The 26,211-nt window shown below is 36.7% G+C and overlaps 1 protein-coding gene across 3 annotated transcripts in view; it reads left to right on the forward strand.

The window, feature by feature from the left end:
- MMS22L (MMS22 like, DNA repair protein) overlaps positions 1-26,211 on the forward strand; it is a 116,920-nt gene that overhangs the window by 50,134 nt on the left and 40,575 nt on the right. For all 3 annotated transcript variants that reach the window (XM_073220936.1, XM_073220934.1, XM_073220935.1), the window contains exon 15: positions 23,051-23,244. In XM_073220936.1, the coding sequence (XP_073077037.1) occupies positions 23,051-23,244 (194 nt within the window). The remainder of the gene's footprint in view (positions 1-23,050; positions 23,245-26,211) is intronic.

The following is a 26,211-nucleotide window of genomic DNA, read 5'->3' on the forward strand; positions in this document are numbered from 1 at the left end:
AAAAAAAATTTTTTGGTATCCTTAATATATATACACTTACACAAGCAACACTGTGGTTACTAGATTCCCCCCTTTATCTATAAAGTCCCCAGCAACATTGTGCATTTTTAAAAGCTTACATAAATGCTATCATACCAGAAATGTTACATAAAGCTGTGGCACCTGCTTTTTTGTTTAGTTTATACTTTGGAAATATCCTGCCAGAGAGTGTGTGCTTCAGGGAAATGAGATTTAGCCAAGAACAAGACATAGTTTGGGCTCAGGAAATGGAGAATCCAGCACAGATAGTGAATGGACACGGACAGTTGTACACCTGGGCCAGGCAGCCACCCTTCCTGGTGGAAACAGAACGATGACAAGCAGTGGGACGAACGCCTCCAGGCAAAAGTGAGGAAAGAAAAGTTATTTTTCTGGATATGGAGGAGAATAAAGCAATTTCATTATAAAAAGACTTTTTTCTTTGAAAAGCCTGTAACCCTGAGTAGAAACTGTTTTAAGGACCTCTAAGTAACTTTGCTTGTAATATTAATTTGGCACAGCAAAATACGTATTAAATATATATCAACTTTTTGAATATCATGTATGTTTAAAATATGTTGAAATTTGCCTTTTACATTTGTTTTTTGCTGTATAGAAGTTCTAAGAATTGTATGCACATAAATGTCATAATTTTTAAGAAATGTTACATATGTGTACACATACACAGATATATACATATTTAAGTTAACAGTTTTTTTCTTTTGGTTTCCCAGTAGGAATTGTAATTCAGCACTTATTTCTTGGCTACCTCTATGTCTCCGGACTGTACTGATAAATGTTCTCCTGTATGTGAAAATGTATTCTGCTCTGGTAGGGCTTAAGGTATAGCTTCCCAAGTTTAGTATCCCTGCATTTGTTCCTTTCTGAATTCTCAAATGCCCTGGACCATTAGTTTGGTGCAGTATATGAATGGAATGTCTTATATAATGAAGACCACTCATGTAAAGTGGTAGGCAGTCTCTAGAATATAAGAAATACCATGTACTGGGTCAAACTAATTGTCCAACCTTTTAGAATTACATTATAGTTGGAAGTTTGTGACAAGATGTATTCATATATCCCTAATTTCCCAAAAGGCAAGTGCATTTTGCCTAATTTAAAGATATTAAGCGAGGATCAGTCTCTCCATTACATCCATATGGATTTATATAGCCCCATCTTATCTTTGGGGATACTCGTCTGCATTTATCATTCAGAATAGTACTAGTAGGCACTAGGAGCTTGTATCATTTAAATACGTAAACTTTTTAAAACTGGACAGACGGTGTCTTAGTCTGTTCAGGCTGCCATAACAAAATACTGCGGACCAACTGGGTCACTTAACAACAAATTTATTTTCTATCAGTACTGAAGGCTGAAAGTCTGAAATTGAGTTACCAGCATGGTCTTTCTAGTGAGAGTTCTTTTCCTAGCTTGCAGAGGGCCACCTTCTAATTGCAGTTCACATGACTTCTTGTGCATCCATTGGGATGGGGGGCAGGCACTCCGGTGTCTCTTTGTGTAAGGACACTAATCCTGTGGGATCAGGGCCCCACCCCTATGACCTCATTTAACCTTAATTACTTTCTTAGAGTCCTCATACAGCTACAGTGGGGGTTAGCGCCTCAACATATGAATTTTGGGGAAGGGGATACAATTCAATCCATAACAGGTGAATATATTTATTTCCATTGGAATAATGATGGTGGGAGTGGGCAAAGAAGTCAAATTTAATTTTTGTATACATCTTTCCTCTTTTTGTTTTTTATGCCTTTTACTTTGGAATCACTAGAGTTAGAGAACCCTTCATTCACCTTAATTCTTTCAGTTCTTCCATTTATGTTTAATAAAAAGTTTCAAAGTTAAGGAAGTACATTAAAATTGCTACCTGTTCATGTTTGTTTGTGGTCTTATATGTTAAATATGTCCTGTATCTCCTCAAGTATTCATTAACACAGAATGTATATTTTAGTGGAGAAACCATTGATTTAAGAATGGACTAAGTTTATGTGAAAAAGCAACTCAAAGTGGGGTGTGCAGTGATAGAAAGATCATTTTGTACCTCATTCAACCCTAACTCCAGTCAGTGGGACCTCAACCTGACCCCCGTATTTCATTTCTTTCATCTGAAGGATAAAGGTTTGGATTCGATTACGTTGGTGTTTCTAATTCTATCAATTATGTATTGAATACTTTTTAAAAGGTAAATTTGCTTTTCTTTTTAAAGTTGACAAATGAAATAGAAACGTGAACGCTGCTAGCATGATTAAACTAAATTTTATTTAATTAGCTTTATTTTGTCTTTTACTTATGTAGAGCTGGGTTTTTTTCCTGTTTTGTGTAGCAGTCACAAAATCAAAATACAAAAAAGAATGACATAAAGACTTTTCTTAAATAACAACTTATAGTACTTCAAATATCAAATATTTTGACTTTGGCCAGTAGTTGGTGATTTTTAGTTATACATTAGAAAAAATAATTTAGTCAATAAATATGATTTTGTAAACAATATTGTGGCTTTGTGAAGGATATTTTTTTTTTAATGTAGAGATGTACTAACCAAGCCATAGTTCATTACTAAACAGCATATTTGATGAGGGTTTCATGTATATCAGGGAAATTAGGCAGTTTTGAGTTCTCATTTTCCTGTGCTTTAGCAGGAAAGAAAAATTTGTTGAAGAATTACATATAAATTGTTACTAAGTGGGCTGAGTGGGTGATGGGTAGGTGAACACCTAGGCAAAAGTTTTTTTGGATGTTTTATATGAACTTGTCCTACCTAGCGCTACGTAGGACAAGAGACAGGCATCAGATATCCTGTAGTTGGAGATAAATGATACCACACACAACTAAAAAAAAAAAGTTAGTGGGCTATTGTAGTAATTCAGTAAATGGTTCTGATTCAGAAACATTTATTTACCTTTACTAAAGCAAAATACTTCCTTGTGTGCAAAAAGGTACAGGCTCCATTCCTGGGAAATTTTTTAGTAAACAATGTATGCATATAATTTAATGTAGTTCAAAGTGAAAATAAGCAATGAATGCATTACGATATTAGGTAACTCATCAATAGGAGAAAGAAGAGAGATGGGATGAGAGGATTGGGAATGACGTATCGAAGTAGATGGCATATGCAGAGGGCATCAGAGGAGAGGGAGAGTTTATGCTTGTCACAAGGAAGGAGGCTGCCAGGAAGGATGGCAAAAGTCTCTTGAAAGAGGTGGGATGGAAGAATGTCAATTACATGACTTACTCAAGGGACGGGAGGAAAAATGCTAGAAATAGATAGTGATCTAAAATCTAGGAGTTGGAATGTGTTCAATGTTTTTCGGGGGCTGATGAAAGAAGAGGGTGTATATACTTTAGTAGAAAGATGACATCAGGTTATGAAGGGATTTACAATCAGGGCAAGAGTAGACTGGGCTGAGGAGGAAGTCAGGGACCATGGGTTTTAAGAGAGGGAGAACACGAGGGCAGTTCTTTAAACACGTCTGTGCTCTGCTCCGCCTATGAATCATAAGCTGTTTGAGAAAACGACCTTAACCTGATACTTTCCTCTTAACACCCCTGCCTGAAATATTCCTTGATTTCTTCTCTGCCTGGAAAGCTTGTTTCCTTTCAGGTATAAATGAAATAACACAGTTTTTCTTGTAAAGAGTTTCCAGGCTGGCCAGCGGAGCAAGTGGCTTCCTCCCTTATAGAGCTTGTATACATTCATATCACCTGGAGAATTCAACACTTGAAGTGCCATCACCAGAATGACACTTTCTGAGGGCAGGGAATTTGTCTTATTCATATTTTTATCTTCAGTGCTAGGTGTCCAGCTAACATGACTGACATACAGTGTTGCTTATTATGTCTTTGTTGAATGAATGAATGAATCATAGAGATGGTTCTGGCACTAATACACATGGTGTATTGAAAGGGAATTTTGGACAGGGAAACCAAGTAGAAAGCCATTGTGATATTAAAAAAAAAAAAGACTAGTCATATAAAAATATATTTTTAAAAAACAAAAAATAATTTTAAAAAATACAGTATGCTAGGAAAGAGCATTTGTTTTGAAGTCAGGACTGATTGATAGAGGGAATAAAAGGAAGGGGTGATCTGATGGCCCAGACTTGTACTGTAGAGACAGGCAATAATATTTAAGCAACATTTTGAGCAGTTATTGAAATTTTAGGCTTGGCTTCTTTCTCCAGACCAGTAAAACCTTTCATTAAGCCAGTAGTCTAGAATTCTCTCATTAGTGCTATTGATGGCCTTACTCTAAGGATTTCAAAAAAACTTCGATATCATGTAACTCTGCTCTTTCAGCCATATAAATGCAGTTTGGTAACTTGCAGTGACTCTCATATTCCTGCACAGTTCTCTTCCTGTGTAATGTTGTTATTCCATGGAGGGGATAGTCCAAACACAAGATCTGGTACTCTTAATTCTGGTACTCCTTCATTCAGCAAGCTCACTTTATTACCTATAACCCAAAGTGGGGGAAGTGCAAGTGAGCCCCTGCTTTACAGCTCCTGAGAGTTCCCTTCTGAAGTAGGGTGATGGCTTTTAACAGGTGGTTACGTTTGTGTGAGAATTTATCTTTTATAGTTAATAACTTTTCTTCCTAAAAGCAGTGTAATGAAGTTATGTTTTTAGGCTGCAACTGCACCTTAATTCCTGTGACTTGTATGTGCAATACATTCAAGTGCAACACACGACATGAGGCTGGAGATGCCTGTTCCCTGTTTCATGTGCAGACAGCGTTGTCCAGTGGAGCACCTGCCACCTCTGACGATCTCTGCGATTATTCCAGGAGTGATGTTTCCAGAGCATACTAATCAGAAGCAGACTTGATAAAATCATCTGCTGTGCTATAAGTTCTTATAACTCTGGCAAATTCACTTATGGAAAGATGAGTGGAACATTTTTTTCTTATCTTTTTGAAGGAATTTACCTCAAAATTTTAATACCTGTATGTTGAAAATAGAGTTCCACAAATAATTACATTTTTTTATTCTAGCTTAAAGTGCTGAGGTTTCACCTGTACTGTGAAATATTGCCATTTTAACGATACTCTATGTGTTATCCTGGCCTTTCTTGTCTTTAGCTTAGCATTAGGTTATATTTTAGTGTTCAGTTGTTAATGATGGGAAAGAACGAACTCCGCAGGAATGTTAGCACAGTTTTATCACTTTTAAGAGGAGTAATTTTAGATGACTATTATTCCACCTGAAATCTGAAAGTTAGACAGTAACTGAATTTATGCCACCTCTGTACTTGAGTGAGTTTAGCGTCATCCTGATAATGGATGTTTGTTTAGTAGTTTCTTTTAACTTTATCTGTGTCACATGGAAAAATTTTATTCTGCCTATCCTCTATCCCCTTTAGAAAACACCCAAATACTTCATTTTCTTTTGAAGCAAGTTAGAAATGAGGCACTTAGGGTTTTTTGTTTTGTTTTGTCTAAGAGAAAAGACTCTTTTGTCACTTGTCAGAGTGTATGCACTTTGATAAGTATATAGTTTGACCTTCATGGCAAAAATGATAATATATGAAAACTCCATTGAATTTCTTTGTCTTCTGTAAGATAAGAATATAAAACAGAATTTTATTTTATTATAGTTCATTATAAAAACTCTGTTAATGTAATGCTTGTATTGAAGCTTTTAGTTTTTAGCTGTGTAAGTCCTATACCGAAGATGTGAAATGTTAAGAAGTGTTTTCCTTTAGTTTTACTGAAAGTGTGTGTGCAGCTGTGGGGGTGAAGGGAGACCCGTTTTGAAAACTCTTCTGCCACGTTTTTTTGTCGTCTGTTAAATATGTTCTGTAAATCATGCTTGTAGAAAGGTAGGGGGGAAATGTGGTGAGAGGAAAGTAGAGGAATTAAAAATCATTCCAATAAAATGGTTTAATTTATGCCTCTGCAGTTAAGCACTGCTCCTGGTTAACAGAAATACCCTTCAGCTACACAGGATTTTGGAGCTTTGGAGGGCACTCATTTGCACATAAATAGCCATTAACTGATAAATTCCCAGAGGTCTCCTGTTGCATGTTAGTGGTTCTGACCTACTTAGCTCGCTTAAATTTGTTTTACAGAATTATTATAATTCTATTCTTGGTACTTAAACTTTGTGATTAATGCATGCCTCACAATACAATTAAAGTATAATTACACAGTTTTGCAGTTTCCTATCTTGGTGTTATTATTACAAAGATCTGGATTTTGCAAATATTAGAAGAGTTAAGTTTTCGGTATTTATCACTTTTGCTGCTACTATGTGATTATGTTAAATGGGCCCTTTATATCTGAAGAATAGATTGGAGAGAGGTGAATCATTAGATGTAGCATTTGTTAATTTGGAAATGATTGGGTCTGTTAATGTGTGGTCACTTCTGTATGCATCTAGATTGACATGTCCCAGGCATTCTCACTTCCTTTTTCAAATTTTGGTGGATGGAATACAGTAGATTTTACACACCATTTTTTCGAAAGTAATGTTGGGAGCTAGTAGAAAAACACCAGAGTGGGACTCAGTATATCTGAAACCTGATGCTGACACTTGCTGCTTAGTTATGCAGAAGAAGTCATGTTCTCCTCTGTAAAGTGAGTAGTTTGAACTAGGAGGGTTTGGCAAACTAAGATGCTGCTGGCTGAATCTGGCCCAGGCCCTGTTTTTGTACAGCCATTGAGCTAAGAATGGTTTTTACATTTTTAAAGGTTTGTAAAATAGTAAGAATATGTGACACTGTATGTGGCCCACAAAGCGTCATTATTTTCCAAAAACTTTTGCCACCTCCTTGATTAGATATTTCATAGGGTTCTTCTCAAATATGGCATTCCACATTAAATTACTAGTTGATTCTTTTTAATTGCTGATGTTTTACGTCTAGCCCTGCACATCTGTTTTGGCTTTCCTATCTTTCGTGTTTACTATTTAGCGTGATCTGTGATGTGATGTCCACTATACGTCCTCTAGTGCCATTATATATCCAGTATTGTCTGAAATTTGGGGGTGGTGGCTGCTGTCTAAAGCTTTCTAACTTGATTGGATTGTTATTGAAAGAAATTTTCTGTGAAGTGAGATAGTAAGGTATCAGTTCTTTTGAAGGGGGGGAGAAACACTTTGAAGTACTTTACACTCTCACTTTGGAACACTTTTAAAAGTTGTGCTCCTGTACAGAAACTGTAATTCCTGTAACTGCAGTTCCTATAATTTTTTTTGAGTATCACTTTTGGCCGATGTATAGCACCGCTCCATAATAAGTTTTGGCACTTCCCTCTATCACTGAGCATGCAAATACGGGCCACTGTTAAAGCTTGGGTGCATTTGAGTGGTAGTCAGCTACTACATTTGGGGGAACTCAGCGTCATATATTGTTTGCTTGTTAATAAGCATTAAAGATAATGAGCTAAATAATTGTCAGTTGTTTTCTCTGATATGGTAGGGGAAAATTTGGGTCCTTAAAAGAGAAATCGATGGTCAGAAATAGAAGCAGCTTTGTGAAGTTGGTGTGCAATCGTCACATTTCCCCAAAGAGAAAATGACTGCCCTGTAATAATCAGTCTAATGAATTCAGAAATTCATTGATTGTCCCAGCTCTGGGTAGATTAAGTAGAGGCTTGCTTCAAGGAGTGGAATTTATGAAATGTTTGCTGCATGCAGCAAGCAGAGCCACTGTAATACAGCTGCCTTCTCAGTGGCTTGCTTTGATCCTGTGGAATGAAAGGACGGGAGGATCAGCTCAAGTCTAAATGAGATTACAGCTGGTTCTGCCGCTTAACTGGTCTGTTGCCAACTAGTGTGGCTTCGCACGTCCTAAGGGGTTTACAACAGAAACTGTTTATTGAGTATCATCGGTTTACTCAACACAAGCAGGCTAATCCCTCCCAGCCTCAGCATGTTGCAGAATTGTGCAGGAGCCAGACCAAATGCGGGTGTACCCAAGCCCTCTAGAGCCCTTTGTCTTGCTCTATATTGATTTTTTTACCTAAGTTAAAGACAGTAAAAAATAAATAAAACCAGTAACCAGTCCTATTGTGAGCAAAAGGTTAATCTAACCTAAAATCTTACAAAAAACATCTGTTAACCCTAGAAGGAACAACTTCCTTATTTTTCTTTCTGGTCAAGTGGGCTTTTCTAGTTTCAAATTTTGAAGACCAAGCCAAAACAAACAACTTTAGAAGAATCTTACTGGGCTTTCCAAGTTACATGCTTGTAAGCAGCAGTATGTAACACATAGTTCTGTGTAAGGATGATTCAGTTTTTGCTTTATAACCGTTTTGCAAACAGCAATAATTTTTTTCAATGTGGCAAACAAATGCATGAAAAAGGTTGTAAACCTTAATCAAAGGGAAGAACTGCCAAGGTTAGTATCTCGTAGTCATTTGTCCTAATGATCTCTTGGTTAGTGGTATATTTCTTTAATGAGTAAAGACTGGTGACTGAGATAAAGATGTACTTGTTATAAATAATCCTATGTGTGTTTAACTTTTATTTAACTTTTATATTAGGGACTTTTTAAAACCTTCAGGTATAAGGTGTTAATTATTGCAGTCACATCTTGAACAGAGATTCTCAGTAAGGCTTATAGTGGAAAATGATTTGGAGTTAGACAGACCAGGGTTGCAGTTCAGTTTTCCATTATTTATTGATCAAGTTATTTAAACTCTTGAATCCACTTTTCATCACCAAACAGGAGATGACACTTATTTATAGTATCTAATCAGACCAAATTAGAAAATAGAAAGCAACTCTGAGTTAACCGGGTTAGTCTAGGATAACCTAATGGGACTTGCAAGCCCAAAGGCATTAAAGATTATATGTGTAGGATCCTCCCGTAATGCTAGCAAGAATATTTAAAAGTTGTATTACAGTAACCATGACAGTTGTACCCTGTGTATATAGGTCGGAAGCAACCACTGCCATCTTTTAAAGATTTTGACATAAATGATCTTGTGCAGGTGGGTAGAGAGGTTGCCAAGTAAACATCCTTCCCTTAGTGCATAGCTCTGGCTGCTGGAAAAGCTATGAGTATGAAATCTAGGCTAGTTTAAAAGTTCTAGTAAGGTCTGAAGAGTAAACTGTTAATAAAAATGGGTGGGTGAGGCATGTATTTATGACCTGTCCTGCTTGGGTGATTAGTTACTCAGTTCCTCCAGGTAGAGCAATAGAAGGTGTAAATACTATCAACTGAACTAAGCGCTAGGTAAAACGAAAGTAGATTGTTTAAAGAAGAGTTCAGTTGTCTCTCAGTTTACTTTCTCCTAATTGGCAGTGAACATGTATCCTCAGCTATATGTAAGCACAAAAATGTTACTATGGAAACATTGGAGGCTTTCTAAATGTACTATGTGATGGAATCAGCCAAGACCGATGTTTATCTGAAACACGTAGCTTGTCCAATATTTAAACCTAATGGACAAGATGTGTACCAGTTGAAAATGTAATATTTATCCAATCATTTCTATTCTATCAAGCCTGGCTCTAAAGCAATAGGTTGCACTCATAGAGTAATAAATTTTTAGTGCATTTGAAGATAAAGGCTATTGGTGGTGATTGCTTAAACTCTTTTTGCTCAATCATCTGAATGGTGCAAATCAAAGCATTTTGTCGGACTGTGAGAAGTTTCACCTAGATATTGCTTCCCACACACGCAGGTCACCATATAAATTACGTTCACGGTTTTACAGCATAGCTGGTGCTGGAAGTTAAATTGATGCCCAGTGGTGGAACTCGTAAAACATTTTCCTGTTAACACGACCAGACAGAGTTGACATTGTTGATGGCGGCTTCGATCTAATAAACCATTGGTTCTAACAGTGATTTTTACTGTGTTTCAGAGGTGATGATGATGCAGGTTTAGTGATCCAACAGTTCTTCCTGAATGACAGAAAATTAGCTCCACTGTCTGTATCACCAAATGCCGAGAAGAGCGGGAGTAGGGGGTGATTGGGGCCTAATATAACCTTACGATTGGCGAGATGATGAATTACAGGAGCAAACTCTTTCACTCAATGTGGACCTTCTTCACAAAGAAAAATACTGTTTTTTCTCAAAAGAATGTGTTTTATATAATCTGTGGGAAATTTGGAAAAAACCCTGTTATTGCCTTATTTTCAGAGATAACAGGCCGGGCCCTCCTTTCAGAATCTTGTACACAGATGCTTTTAACTTGATTGTCATTTCTAAAAAGGATGGCAGTTTTACATTTGCTTATTTTTGCTTGTTTCTATATTCTCTAAAGTTACTTTAAAGACTTTAAGCTTTAGCAAAGGTTTTGAATTGTGAACCACAGCCACAGTCGATCTAAACATTTTTTTTCCCATAAATACATTTCAGGGGTTAATTTTCCTCTTTTGTTTATGAAGAGTGAGGACTGTTGTAAAATTTTTCTTAAAATTTCGTTGGCCTAAAAGCTGTATCTTTTCTTGTTTGCAGTAAAGTCTTTTTTCCCTTTTCTAGTGAAAATTCACAAGATGCCGACAAAGCCCTACTACTTTATCACCGTAAGCAAGTATCTTTCCATTTTTTCCTTTTTTTGGTTTTGTATCTGTTCCTGTAGCCGTGTTGCACATTCATACTCAACTGGTGATCTTCGTCTAGTTTGGTTCCTGGTCTTTTACTCGCCTCTTTAACATTTCTTATCCCACTATATGCATACTTTTTTTTTTTTTTTTTGCATCCGGAGATGAGCTTTTTTGATGTGCAGATAAATGTTATCAGCATTGCTATGCAGATGAAACCTGTCATGTACAAATAGCATGTATGAAGCCCTAAGCATGCAGACCTAGATAAATCAGCTCATTTGCTGAAGCCTTACAAAAAGAAATGAGTGACATAACGAAAGCCTTTGAGGTTCTCAGGCCTAATAATGGAGCTTCATAATAACCCCCACCGGTCATTGATTCAGTGGGTCATCTTTCAGGGAAACTTGCCCCCCTCTATTTTTTTCCTCCCCTTCAAAGAGTAAGTGTGTCAAATAGTATCGTTAGAGAAAAATGTGTGTATATCTAAGTATCTGGAATAACTAATAAATTAAAATTAAGAAATGCATTGATTTAAATACAGCTTTATTCTAAGCAAGTATATACTTTTTGATGATTTTGATGATTGATCTTAAACATTAACTAGTAGCAGCTTTTTATATATACAGTTCAGATTAAGCTTTTAAGTTAGTGTGATTTCATACACAGTTAAGCTAGATTGTTGAGGATAGGAGAGGCAGAGAGTGGGGAAATGAATTGGAGGAAGGAGAGGATTTAAGGTGAGGAAGGATTTAACTTGTACTTGGAAGACGTTTTTTTTGGTAAAGTGGTAGATAAAGAGGGGCAGGATCTAATTAGTGGATTTCATTTGAGGTATACCCTTTTGAGACTCTGATGAAAGCTATTATCTCTCACCATAAAAATATGTCAGACTTCTAAGGCTTATTTATTTATCTCAGGTTTAATATTATATTATAGTGATGACTAAGCTATTATTTCTGTTAGAGTTTGTTTATATTTTTTGATGAAGAAAATTCTAAAATAGACGTGGGTACTTTTTGATTGTTTTACTAGATTGGATTTTGAAATCCAAAAACACTGTCAGTATGGGAGCTGATGATGAGGTTTTTAGGTCCATTATCGCAATTGGCAATGGTCAGTAGTGTCTGGTTGTATAATTTACTGCATTTCTTGAGTGTAAGAGAAATATTGAGGATGCAGAATGCTTAAGAGGTTTTAGAAAAATTATTTATCAAGGAACACTACTTTTCCCAGTGCATTAGCTATTGTAATTTTACATTGGTACAATCTGTTGACATAGAATTGGATTTGATTTAAATGGAAGGGGAAAAAAGACACTGGACATTTTCAATATTTATCGATACACCTACTCCATTAAGGTAAATTATAGAGCAAATTTCAGTGTGACAGGAACATTTGGGTTAATGTAGTTAAGAATCAGTCAACATTACCATTAGACCCTTTCTTTTTAGGAATTTATTACCACCAATTAGGAAAAAGTGCTCACAAATGGAATATAGCCCTAGCTTACTTGTTGTGGAATATTTGACCTCAGTAATGTTTGGGTCTTTACCTTTAATAAAATGATCCTGAATTCTTGTGAACCAAAGCACATTCCCCCAGATAGCAACTAAACACAGGCAGTAAGATGTACAATATTTACACGCTACAGTTAGAAGGTGGAACTGACTTATATACTGTTGCTTTCAGAAAACACTGCTCAGTGTGATAAGAGTTAGGCTAGTTTTTGGAGGGTAGTTTTATTAATTTGTTTTAAAAGATTATCCCCATAGGTTCATACTACCCTATATCTAGGGAAATCCAAATGAAACTCACTTTTTAAAAAAAGAGGTATCAATTACTAATGAAATGTAAAAGCAACCGAACTGAATGAAATTTATTGAGCGTAAATAGGAAAATATGCATAAAATGTCTCACTGCACACACTTGATACAGGTGTTCTGTATAGGTAGAAACATTAAAAAGTAGCTTTTTTTCCATTGACCCTTATCTTTGCAATTCATTTTTCCTAAAACAAGTCTAGAATTTCTGAGATTAAAACATGGCTATTTGATGTTAGGTCTCCCTTTGTACCATTGCATATACCACCTCTTGGTTATACTTTAAATAAAGAGATATCTTTGATCACCACCCCCACCCCGTGTGTGAATTCCTTGAGGTCAGGTCTTATCTTTTTCATCTTTGAATCCCTAATTACTACATAGTACTTAGTATATAGTGGGTTCCTGTTCTTTAGAGCATAATAAAATATGCCAAAACACAGTAGCATAAAACACCACCACAACAAACTTTGTATTTCGCTCACAGATTCTGTAGGTCAGTGTTTTGAAAAGCCAAGAATGGCTCTTCTCTGTTCCACTCTGTCTGGGTCTTTAGCTAGGATGATTTTGTATGGGGGTAATTCAAAAGGCCGGGAACTATAGCAGCTGAAGCTAGAGGATCCGGTTCCTAGATGACTTCTTCACTAATGGGTCTCACGTCTGAGCTAGAATGGCTGAAAGACTGGCTTAGCTGGGACTGTTGACTTGGGTGCTACCTATGGCCTCTCCAAAGAGTGTGCTCAGGATAACCGAGCTTTGTATATGGCGTTTAAGAGCTCTAAGACTGGATTTTCCTCGAAAGAAGGCAGAAGCTACGTGGCCTTTTATTATTAAGTGTTAGAATCGCATAGTGTCACATCTGCTGTGCAGTCTGTTGGTCAGTGCAGTCACAGATCTCTTAGGTCCAAAGAGTATGAAAGAATTTATGACCATGTTTTTAAATCTCACAGTATTCAATCAATGATGGAGCAGCCAGAGAGGGAGACAGAGACAAGAGGAGAAAGAAAATTAAAGATTGTAGGTGCGCTTAGTATCACTGGTAATTATTGGCTCCAGTGTTGCTATATTTGATAGATTGGTTGTCTCTGTTCCAAAGTGAAGGCTTTTTCCATAAATATTCTGTTCACATTATTGCCTGTATTACAAATATATATATTCTGGTTTTCCTTCTTAGCCACCAGTTCCTAATATTCCACTCCCCTCCATTTTCTTATATGAGAATTCTGTATGTAACTTACCATTTTAGATAAGATGCAGTATGTCCACACTTGCTCAATTATACCAATAGGAGCTTAGAGTTAGAGAGGAAGAGAACCATATTTTAAATCCAAAATACCAGTATGACAACCTTAGGTATTTTATCAAAGATGCATGCATTTTATTGTGAAGATTCAGGCATGGCCTTGCCTCTGAGTGCCTGTTCCGTCAAGGACAAAGACCCTGGGTCATAAGTCTTGTTCTTACCCACAGGATTCTGTGGCAAGCAGCATTTGTAAATTGGCTAATTTTATACTGAGCCTGTAATCCCTCCCCCTCTTACTTGCACCCATTTCTTGTACTCACATGCTTACTACTAAATTTGGAGGATGTGTTCCTGGGAATGAGGACCCCGAATGTCAGCAGTACAGGGCCACTGCAGCATTACCCCTTTGCAGATGGGCTGTTAAAGTCAAGTGGTGATTACTCACTTGTTCTTTTAGAAATTCCTAAGTCATGACATCCGTCTGCTGATTGTTTCTTATTATTGTAACATCAGAGGACTTCAGCCAGGGCTTAATGTGGCTTAACCCTCAACCATTTCCTTGAAGGCATCGTGAGGTGCTGTGTGACTTAAATCTAGTACTAAATCACGGTACTTCTTCCAGCCTTTGTGTTAAGTTCAGGAATGTTATTTGTTGAGTAGACTCTTCCCCCAAATACAGAGTAAATGCCAGAAACCAGGACCACAACAGAATAAACATACTCAATTTAGGATAGGACAGTAGAACACCCATTTGCTAAGAGCATCTGCATTATGTTGCGCTAATAATGCTAATGGTTACAGGTCAGGCATGCTCATGTTGGTCTGTTATACTCACTTTTATTAGATGAGAGCATAACATACCATTCAAGTATTCACAAAAAATATATATTAATATGCTGTGATGAATAGTTAAGATATATTTATATGTAACCAGTCACACATATACATCCTTACCAGGTTGCGTTTTTTAGTGAAAATACTTCAAAGACAAATGGCATTGTAATATTATCACTGTGCAGTTATACAGGGTGTTTAAATATATGAATATTTAAGGTAGTCCTTATAAGCTCTAGGTTATATTGGGAACAAACTATTGCAAAGATATATATTAGTAATAGAAGTTGGTTTTGTCTCTGTTGATTCTCTTGACTTTAAAGAATTGTTTACCTGTAGCTCTAGCTTTTTAGATGGTGTAACCTTTTATGAGCTAATCTTCATCAATACTTGAGTTTCATTTCCCATCATTTTGCCCTTTGACCTTCCGTCTTCTGGTAATACTAAATTGTGAGTCCCCTCATATACCATGCAATTTCATGTTACTACAGTTTACTAATATTATTTCAACTTGCTGAAACTTGTATTATTTTTCATTTAGCTAACACACTTTCTGTAACCTTGTAATGGCATATTTACCATGAGAAATCTTCCTCAAACCCCCAGCTGGACCAGATGTTCCTTTTTTGTGCATTATAATATTGTTTGCACACCTGTGTCTCAACACTTAATTGTATATTCTTTGAGAGCAAGGACCACATCTTATACACAGTACCTCATGATTAATAGGTGCTGAAATGTTCATTAAAATGAGCTGAACTACCAGGCAGTGTCCTGAGTGTGAATCTTGGACTCTCGGTCCATATTTCCAACGACTTTTTAGGTTTTGTTACTTAAGCTTTCTGTTTTCAAACAAAATCATACTCTCCTTGTGTGGTAATTAACTGTCCCTCCTAACTTTGAGTTTCCTTCCTCAAAACCTTGGTAGTAGCACAGGCTGCTCCTTTCTCTCCCTCACAAAGTGCCACATAATTACTGTTAGCTTTCTTTTTCCTCCATAAATAGCTCAAATTGAGCCTTAGCTCATACCTAGATGTTTACAGAAGCTTCATAATTGGTCTCTCCTGTCCCTAGTCAGTTCTTACTCTAACCCATTCTGTTTGCCATTGCCAGATTAATCTTTCCCAAAGCACTGTTGTCATTATACTGTTCCTCAGTTCAGAATCCTTTGGTGGCTCCTTACTACCTTCAGAATGAAGTCTTGATTTTTTGTGGGTTTTTTTTTAAACAGCAGGATCTGCCTTCATTGTTTCTGTGTCTCTGGACTGAGATACTGTGACTGGCACTGTGTAACTCTTATGAAGTGAATGAGGAAGGCATGTGTGACTGAAGAAATGGGGCCCTGTTTTCTATTCTTAAATTCATTGCCTTCTAATGCTGCTATAAAAATTCTCCATTATAGACAGAATAGTTACTCTTTTTTTTTAATCCCCCGAACACTTTACTCTTTTGTATGTTCCCTTTAAATGTTAGTTATGTTAATCTTCTGCTTTTGTGTCTTGTTACCCACTTTGATTTTATCAAGTTCTTCCTTGGCTTACAAGCCCTGGAACGCAGTTCCGTCTTGTAATTCACCTGCTATTCCTTCTGTCACTAGTTGCGTTCCAGCCAACTGGCTTTGTGGTTCTTGTGCCTTGAGCCGATGAAACTGCCGGGCTTGGCACCTTTGCACTTGCTATTTCTTCTCCTTGGAATGCTCAACCCCCATATATCCACGGGTTTCGCTCCCTTGTTTAGGTCTTTGCCCAGATGTCACCTTGTTTTAAATAGTGTTCCCTGATAATCGTAGTTGAAATATGAGCTCCCATCACTCATTCTACAACATAAGGATCTGAACACATCTGTGTCTGTTTCATTATCTATCCCTGCTTAAAATACAAGCTCCAGAAGGGAGGAGACTTTGTTTTAAGTGTTTCCACTGCCTAGAACATCAGCGATGTGTTGAATTAAAGAGCGCGTGAATAGATGTATATGCCTTTGTGCTTCTACTTTCTTCTTCACCTGCCTAGCCCTTAACCTGTCCTTTGAGAGTCATTCCATGCCCAGTTTTCTTCTGCAGCCCTCAGTGATCTTCTGTGAATTGGTATAAAAACTATAGTTTGCTTTACGCTTAATACCTACAGAGTAGAGGAATGGTTTTCAGCCCTTGCCCAGTACAGCTAGTGTGGTTCGTGGGCTACTGGTCGCATAGTTGCATGGCCATTTCCTCATCTCTTGCAGGAATTAAATGGGACATATTCAGTAAATGATGTAATTTTTATTGTTGACAAAAAAAAAAAAATCAGACTCTTTATTGAGAATGTATGTGGCAGCCCTGTTTTAAGTGTTTGGCTTTAACTTAGTTCCAAGGCTCCTATTATTGTCCCCATTTTATAGATGAGGAAAACCAGGAAAAGTAACTGTTAAACGTATGACCCACGGGCAAGCAGCATCTGCCACATAGGGATGTAGGCTCCTAGGCCCTTCCCTGGACCTACCGTCAGAATTTGAAAACAAGTCATATGCTGATGCCTCAAGCTTGAATGCAGTAAGACCTTTAGTAGGGCCAGGACATTCATAAGTTCAGAAAGCTCTTCAAATGATTTTGGTGGTAGGCAAAAGTTTGAGAACTACTGAGGTAGATAGATCCTCATTACCGGTGTGCCATTAAAATGCAGCGAAAATTGCTGAAAAACTTACATGATTTGAGACTCAATCATGTATACATAGAAGACTAATAAAGTTATAAGGGTAACTCTTAAAAATAATAACTTTTTATTGACATATCTTCATACTGATCCATATTTTGGGGCTGGGCCAAGCAGCGTCATTTCCAATACTTCCTGGGTGTTGTTCTGTTAAACCACAAGGCAGCATGGCTGCAGACAGGGTTTGCTGGACTCAGCACTGGAATTCTGGTTTCTTCTCTTTCTCTGGACCTACAGATGAACTCAGTTGCGGACCACAGGAAATGTTTAAGTCATCACATATCATTTGGGATGAGGACCTTTGGGATCCCTTAGAATAGTCTGCACTCCCCAGAAGTGTCAGACTTTTCATGTGTGGGCACCTGGTGTGCCCCCTGAGATGAGATGTTACACTACTGTGTGACTACATTTAGTAGGATCTTAGCTTATGAATGGATTAATACAGCACTGTGACATTTAAAACATTTCCATTTATTTGGGTGGTGAAGGGGGTATTTGAGCTATGGCATAGTGAGTTACATGGTAGGTTGATTGACTGACTGGGTTCAAATTCTGGCTCTGCAGCTCACTAACAGTATGACCCAAATTATTTCTCTCTCTGTACTTACATTCTTTGTCCATAAAGTGGGATAGTAATAGCACCTACAGGATTACATTAGTTAATAAAAGTCAGACACTTAGAACAGGGCTGGTACATATATTCACAACATACAGTCTTTGATTCTCTGGCCAATAATAATAATTGTTAAACTTACTGAATGTATTTTATTAAAAATTCTTGCAGCAGATGAGAAAATGGCTATGCAGCTAGTAGTTAACAGAATAGGATTTATACTCTGGTATGTCCATCTCTAAAGCCCATGTCTTTCTCGATAATGTTGTACTGTATCTACGAACACAGTTATTACGAAGCAGTACCGAAGCACCTGGAATGCACATTATCTCACCTGATAGTCTACAGATTGTTTTTACCTAAGTGATGTGATTTGATGCTTTAGCAGCTCTGTAGAGGATAGTAGGGCATTATTCCCCTTTAACAGATGAAAAATCAAGTTTCAGAAGTTTTCCAGGATCATGAGGTGGTCATCTTTCTCCTTTGCCCGTGTTCCTTTGGATAATTTTTCTTACCTCCTTACTCCTTTATAGTGCGTTATATGTGTTTGGGAGCATCACTGCCAGCGCTGTGCTTTTTATTTGCCATACTCGATAGTCAACACAGCCTCGACTGCGTGTATTCTCTCAGTTGTCCACCACACTCACACCGATGTACCGAGGCATCTGTTCAAGGGAAGCATTGCAAGGTGTGCCTGGGCCCCTACCTGCCAGCCCGGGTTCTGACTTATTACCTCTCTGATAACTTGGGGGTCAGGACTCAAGCTACCCTTATCTCATAGCAAGGCTTTGCAGAAGTCTGTCTATATTTGGAGGCTGTGGTTTTTTTGTTTCTGTTTTTTTTTTTTTTTTTTGAAGACAGAATTGAATTGGGTGATTTTTAGGGTATCTTTCAACTAAAAAAAAATACGTGGGTTGTTTTCTGGGAATGTCATTACTTTGGTTATGTTATATTCTTTCTGGATAGTAAAGCAGATTATAGCCCTGTTTCACATATGTAGGCATGAATGATAGGAGAACTCAAATAACCTAAGGTTTCTCAGTGAGTTTAGGTGAAACTAAAAACAGTATCCTGACTCCAATCCAGTTTTCTGTTGGTCAGATCAGATACTTGGAATAATAACTCATGAGGCTTTAGAACAATTTTTTACCTGAGAACTTACCATTATATTTTTCACTAATTTATAGATTGAAGGAAAGTTGCCAGGTTTGAAGTAGAACCTCAGTTGTTACTAACCCCTTGCTTTCTGTTAGCCCCATCAGCCACGTTTATTATATTATGCTTTTCTATGTGGTGCAGGGTCCATCAGTGAACAACTTCCCTTTAAATTTTGAGAAATAATGTATTAGAAATATTACATATACAACTATGACTACCAGGTGTACAGGATGTCACACTCTGTTCCATGATTTTCAGTTACAGGAGAAACGAGAGTGAAGGAAGATTAGAAGTAAAACCTGGGTGTAGCAGTCAGCCCCGTGCTCCCAGAACCCTGCCTCAGTTACTAGAAAGGAAGAATCCCCCCGAGGCCAGGCTGAAAGGGAACAGCAGCTGCGCGTGGTGTCCGCGCTGCTCCTGTGACAGACGCCCCATCACATCTGTGTGTCTGCGTAGGGGTGGAGCGGCGGGGGGTGAGATGGACAAGCAAACATGTGGGGTCTCAACAGGAAGTAGTGGGAAGATAACCAGAAAACAAATCTTGGAAAGGGAATCAAAAAAGCAGTTAGATGCAAGAATCAGGAAGTTGCTTGACCATCATGAGTAGGCCGGAGGGGTAGGATACCAAAGCTGAAATAGGAGCGTAAGACCTGGATAGCTAGGTATGTAAAAGTTTGGGTGTGTCCGTAGTATGACAATAGGTTTCTAAACACTTCTGAGAATGTTACTTCATGTAGTCTTTACAGTAAACCTAAGGGTAGGGACAGCAAATGACTGTTCCTCTTCTTGACTTGAAATAAAATTGGAAGGTGACTTGTTTTTTTCCAAGGTCACACAGCCCTGAGTAGTTTTGCAAATAACCAGTTGTGTTATTTAGTATGTTATTTGTTTTGCCTCAGTTTCCTCATTTACAAGATTTGAATAATAATTGTACCTGACTCCTAAGGTGAAGAATAGTGCCTATAAAACACAGTATGGTGATTGGCACATGGTAAATGCTGGCACCGATACCATGAGAGCTACAATATAAGTAACTTAATATTCAGCAAATTTATTTTCTACTGTATTATATTGCATCTTTTAGAATGTAAGTGGGCTGTTTGTGCATGTATATTTCCAGTGATTTCAACCCATGCTAAGTCTGTCTTTACTTAGAATGTTTGCTACGTTTTGCGAGATTTTATATCTCTTTGATCTTTTTTTGTTTGTAACCCAAAATTATATTTTGCCTTCTGTGCAATAAATTTACTTTCATATTTTTCTACTTTTTGTTGAAGAGGGTAGAAAATGGTTCATAAAAAAGCTGTGACATCTAGATATATATTCTTTGTGTATTTCATAAATGTGTTTTCTTTTACACTTACCCAGTGACAGAGCTTCTTTCAGTATTTGCATTTTTATAAATGTACCTTCAGCAAATATGCAGTCACATCTAATATAATAAATTTATTTTTCAGTAGTCTTTGTGTAGTTAGTTTTCTGATCCAGAAAATATGATTTAAAAAATTACCTGTGACTGCAAGGGCTATTTCTAACTATCTTAGCAATAGTGCAGAAATTTGATTCTTTTCCCTCAGACTCTCCTTACAGTATATTCTTGACATTTCATGCATTTGTCACTTTCTGATTTCTCCATGTTTACAGAAATTATTATAAGGTCTTAAACAACCGTGTTGTGTTGTGTGTTAAAACAGCAGATACTCACATTTCTTATCCAGACTTGATGTTGCTTAAATATGAAAACCATCGAGCAGAAAGTATTTTGCATATTCCTAAGATATACAGCTTCTTTCCAAACCAAAACCCTAAGTGGATGCACATTTCCAAAACAAATCTGTTTTGGGGTCACTGTCTTACACTTACTTGGAGCTTGTTTTTGCTGGCGTTCTCCTTCCTTGGAGGATGTAATCTGTAGCTTTAACTTTTTACCTAGTGGTTTGTGGATTCCAGAGCTCTGAATCAGACCCCTGCAGTACTTGTAGTTATACCTTCCTGGAGCCCCAACATCTTGTTCTGGAGAGGTCAAAAGTGGTTCTGATTTGTTGGCTTTTTTGTTTTCCGGTATTGTCTTGAGTGCATTTTTCTCGGTTCCTCTTCTTATAGTTTTTCCTAGCACAGAATTGTGGTGTTGTCCCACCTCTTCACAAGGCACAGCTGCATGTGGTTTTTCCTGCTCCTTCTCTTAGGCTTGCTGAAATTTCTTCTACCCAAATAGGGAGAGAGGCAAATTTATCAGTGTTTAAATTGTGTGTGTGTGTCTTAGTGCATAACGATGTGTGCTTTAGCATATAAGGGAAAAGATGGGCTTCTGAGTTAGATTTAGGTTCAGAATATGGGGGCCAGTCCCTCTGAGCCATGTGACCTTTGGGCATATTTAACTTCCTTGCCACTAGCTTCATCATCTATAATAAAGAGGTTTAATGATAGCAATTTCATAAAACTTATTTTTTAATTAAAATAATTTCTAGCATATAGAGGATAATCAGAAATTATACCTCTTCCTAGGGAATAGATTTTAGTTAGTGAAGAAAATGGCATATTTACTTAGAAATACTGAGTAAAACCCATCCTACTGAAGTATAGTAAGTTATTTTTTTGAAGTTAATATACTTTGAAAAAGCTATGAATGGGTTGGTAAATGGTAGTATTATTTTACTTGAACTCCATATACTGGTGTGTAATATATGTTAATGTAAGCACTTAAGTTAGTTGCCAAATGAATTCAGTGCTTACTCAAACCTGTAGGACCTGAAATGGTTCTCTAGCCACTAGTTCAAGTAGAAGGCATCTCAGGCAGGTTTTTACATAGAGAAGATGTAGCATATATTTGGTTAGCTTTTATGAGGATTGTTTGCTGTGATATTCTGTCCCCAGACATATGTACATGTTTTTCTGGTACTTCAGATAGTACTGAGTGGTGCCTGATGGTTATCCAAGAATTCCAATTTAAAAGGGCAGGAGTCCTAATATTATATTACAGCTACTTACAATTTTTATTTACTTATGTGTAGTTGTGTGAGAAGTACTAAAATGGGGTCTTAAAACAGGTTTGATCTTTTTGTGGAATTGCTTGAGAATAACATGTACTAGTTAGTTCTGTATTTTGTATACAAAAGTGTCCACTTCCCCAGGTAGATTAATTTAAAACATCAGGAATGTTTAATGTAATATTTCTTTCTTATTTTAAGTACTGATTTTGTAGTAGAATATATTAGTACTATTGAAGGAAGTCTTCTGCTTTACTTCCATTGATTATTTTTCTCTACTTTAACTGAAGAAAGCAAATCTTAGGATGATATTCGTGCATTCGTGTCTACTCTCAACTGACATTGGCAGTAATTGAGACAGGAATAATAGCATGATTGCATATTTGGTTTAAATAATCATACTATTAATTACTGGGCATATTACATAAATGCCTTCTATTCCAGATCATTAGGAAAATCTTAGTGTTTCTACCTCTTATATTTCTATTAAAGTTTAGGGATTTCTAAGTTTTCATTTGAAGAAAGAAAGGTAAGTAAGCGATGAATCAAAATTTGAGGCAGTATTGAAATCATGCTTTACTGTTTTATGGAGAAGGATCACTTTTTATTGTTTATTATTGTCTGTCGTGTGAAAATGATTGTGGGTTTTTTGAACCAAGGGACTAAGTTTGTATCCAGCACAGTTTTGTATACTAGCACAAGGCCCATGTTTTCTAAACAAGGAAAATATTTTAGTTTAAAACACCACACATAAGCCAGACGTACTTATTTCCTTCTTCATGTGTCTATATCCTAAAGCTCTCAAGAGAAAATGGTTTAAAAAGTTGTTTTCATGTCTAGACTGTAAGTAAAACCACTTGTCATAGTGAGTTACAAAATGCAGACCTTCATTCTGAAGCTGCCTGTTTTTCATTTGGATCTGACATATTAAAAGGCATATAATTAGTGGTTGACATTAGTAATTAACATTAACTTTATGGTGCTTAATATGCCATCATTCATCCATCAAATAACCAGAAATGCATAATGTCTTGGCATAAAGGTATTAATTATACAAAAACAGTCCTTCAGTTTTCATATGGGATAGATGTTAAAAGCTCAAAATGTATTTAAGCAAGATTTTCATAGGCATTTGTTGGGTGTTAGGTATATTTTTATAATTTTTTTTTAGGAGTATGCATCGACAGTTGTGCTGGGAACTTCAAAAGGAGAACATGGACCTACTTGTGCAGTCTTCATTATCAGCTAAAGAGCGCCACCTTGCCGCAGTTGCTAGTGCGCTATGGAGACATTTCTTTTCGTTTCTGAAGAGTCACAGAATGTCCCAGAAAGTGCCCCTCCCACAACTGGCAGATGCAGCTGCAGGTCAGCATTGTTCATTTGTTAATTAGTTTCTCATTTTGCAGACTCTGTCAATTTTTTCTTCAGAGTGCTCGGTAACAAACTCTTATTACAGCGTAATAAATATTTTGACAACCAGAAAGATGAAAAGAATTATACATTTTAAAATTAGGAGCTTTTGGCTTGTTTATTATTTTCCTCTTTGTAAAGGTAAAACTAAGCGATGATGCCCAAACTAGAGGATAATTTCGATCATAACAATATTGAACGTACATAAACTTTTGTTATGCATGCAGTACTGGAAAGTAAAGTAGCATTTGATTTCTTCTAGTTCAGGTAGGTTATTTTCAAATTGTATGTGCACATATTTAGATATAAGATGAAGTTACTTGTATAAAGACCAAAAGAATATAGCATGAATTCTACTTCAACACCAAGCAGATGAGATCAGAATGACATCAAATACATAGAATGTTACTGTTGTGACTTCTACCAGGTTCTATTCTAGGTTCTAATTTTTAATTAATTTGAGCACTAGCCCAAGGTTGTATTCTTAGTTAAGCTTAAGGGACACTGAATCACATGACATTGTAGGCAAGAATTTGAATATATGTGCATATGTATGCAGTCTTCTAAGAAGAGGTCATTTTCTTTCTCAACGGGATATTTTGCCAAAAATGTATTAAGTACTAGAACAGACATGAATCAATACGGTGACTGCATGTATTTAAGTGCAATTTATATGAAGGTATATAGTGTATCTGTGTGTAATGCTCTTAAAAACTTAGAATCTAAACCAAAGTTTATTTTACCCTGGTGTAAATAAAGCAAGCTGAGCCAAAAGTGCCACATAAAAGACTGAATGATACAAATTTTAAAAGATTTTGAAATGTGGTAGCATTTTTTCCATAATTAAAACTTTACAGTGATAGATTGAAGAATTGTAACAGGGCTGCAGTTTTCCAAGTACTGTAATGTCTGGGAAAATAAATATTGATATTCAATCAGTTTAAGCAAAGCAGTCCTTACTAGCCGATATGACTTATCTTTTTTCCATTCATCATTGCAACTCCCAGGCAGTGGACAAAAATGGTATCACACAAGTTTAGCTGGTGCTGTCCTAGGTGCTGAAAACAAATGGTATATAAATATAAAGAAAAATATGTGTGCGTTTTGAATTTGTTTTGAAATAAAGACTTGATAAATTAGAAGAGGAAAACTTTCTGCATTAAAAAAAAAAAAGGTCATTGGATACCCACTTTTATTGTCACTAGGGATATATCAGTTGGAAAAAAGGACCACAATTCCTTTTCTCATCTATAAGCTACATGTTCGCATGGAGCTTATAGTCTAGTGGGGGAGGGAGAACAGTAACTCAATAAGCAAGTGAAATGTCTAATATATGGTGAAAAGTGTTTTGGAGAAAATTAAACATAGAGAAGAGGATAGGGATAAGGAAGGCCAGAGGCAGGCTGTACTTCTAAGTTCTCAGGAAGGCCTGGGTCAAAGACCTGAAGATGATGGGGCACCACTTCCACACATAAGTCCCAAGGCAACACCTTGTCTGCTGTGTTTGAGGAGCTACAGGGAAGCCATAAAAGCTCATGTGGTGTCAGGAAGGGACAGAGAGCAGTCATATATGTGATCAAGAGGTAATGGAGACAAAAATTTGAAGAGGAAGGAAAGCTGCCAGATTCATTCCATGAGGCCAGCATCACCCTGATACCAAAACCAGGCAAAGTGCCTACAAAGAAAAAAGAAAATTACAGACCATTATCCCTAATGAATAGAGATATAAAAATCCGCAACAAAATATTGCTACACTGAATTCAGAAATACATTAAAAGGATGACTCATTATGACCAGGTGGGCTTTATTCTAGGGATGCCAGGATGGTTGAATCAGTGTGATACAGCACATTAACAAAAAGAAGGTCATGTCAATAGATTCAAAAAAAGCATTTGACAAAATTCAACATCCATTAAAGAAGGATCAGCAAAGTGTGTAAAGAGGGACATTCCTCAACATAATAAATGTCATATATGACAAACCCACAGATAATATATGCAATGGTGAAAAGCTGAAAGCTTTTCCTGTACGATCAGGGGCAAGACAAGGGTGCCCACTCTTACCACTTTTATTCAACATAGTACTGGAAGTCATAGCCACAGCATTCTGACAAGAAAAACAGATGAAATACATCCAAATTGGTGTAGAAGAAATAAAATTGTCTCCATTTAGAGACGACATGATACTGTATATAGAAAACCCTAAAGACTCTACCAAAAAACATTACAATAAATGAATTCAGTAAAGTTGCAGGATGCAAAAATCAGTATACAGAAATCCATTACCTTACTATACCAATAACAAACTAGCAGAAAGAGAAATAAAGAAAAATGTCCAATTTAGGGATTTTAACCTAAGCGTAAACCTAACCAAGGAGGTGAAAGACCTGTACACTGAAAGCTGTAAGATATTGATGAAAAAAATCAAAGACACACCAATAAATGGAAAGATATTCTGTGCTCATAAATAGGAAGAATTAATATTGTTAAAATAGCCACACTACCCAAAGCAATCTACAGATTTAATGCAATCTGTATCAAAATACCAATGACGTTTTTCTACAGAATTATAACAAATGATTCTAAAATTTGTAACCACAAAAGTCCCTGAATAACCAAAGCAGTCTTGAGAAAGAACAAAGCTGAAGGTATCACACTCCCTAATTTCAAAGTATACTACAAAGCTACAGTAAGCAAAACAGTATGATACTGGCACAAAAATAGACAAATGGATCAATGAAACAAAATTGAGAACACAGAAATAAATCCATACTTGTATTGACAGTCAATATATGACAAAAGAGGCAAGAATAACAATGGGGAGAATGCAGTCTCTTCAGTAAAAGTGTTGAAAAAGTGGACAGCTACCTGCAAAAGAGCAACATGCACAAAAATAAAACTTGAAATGCATTAAGGACCTAAA

The sequence above is a fragment of the Manis javanica genome, chromosome 13 (assembly GCF_040802235.1).
Source record: "Manis javanica isolate MJ-LG chromosome 13, MJ_LKY, whole genome shotgun sequence".
Classification (NCBI taxonomy): domain Eukaryota; kingdom Metazoa; phylum Chordata; class Mammalia; order Pholidota; family Manidae; genus Manis; species Manis javanica.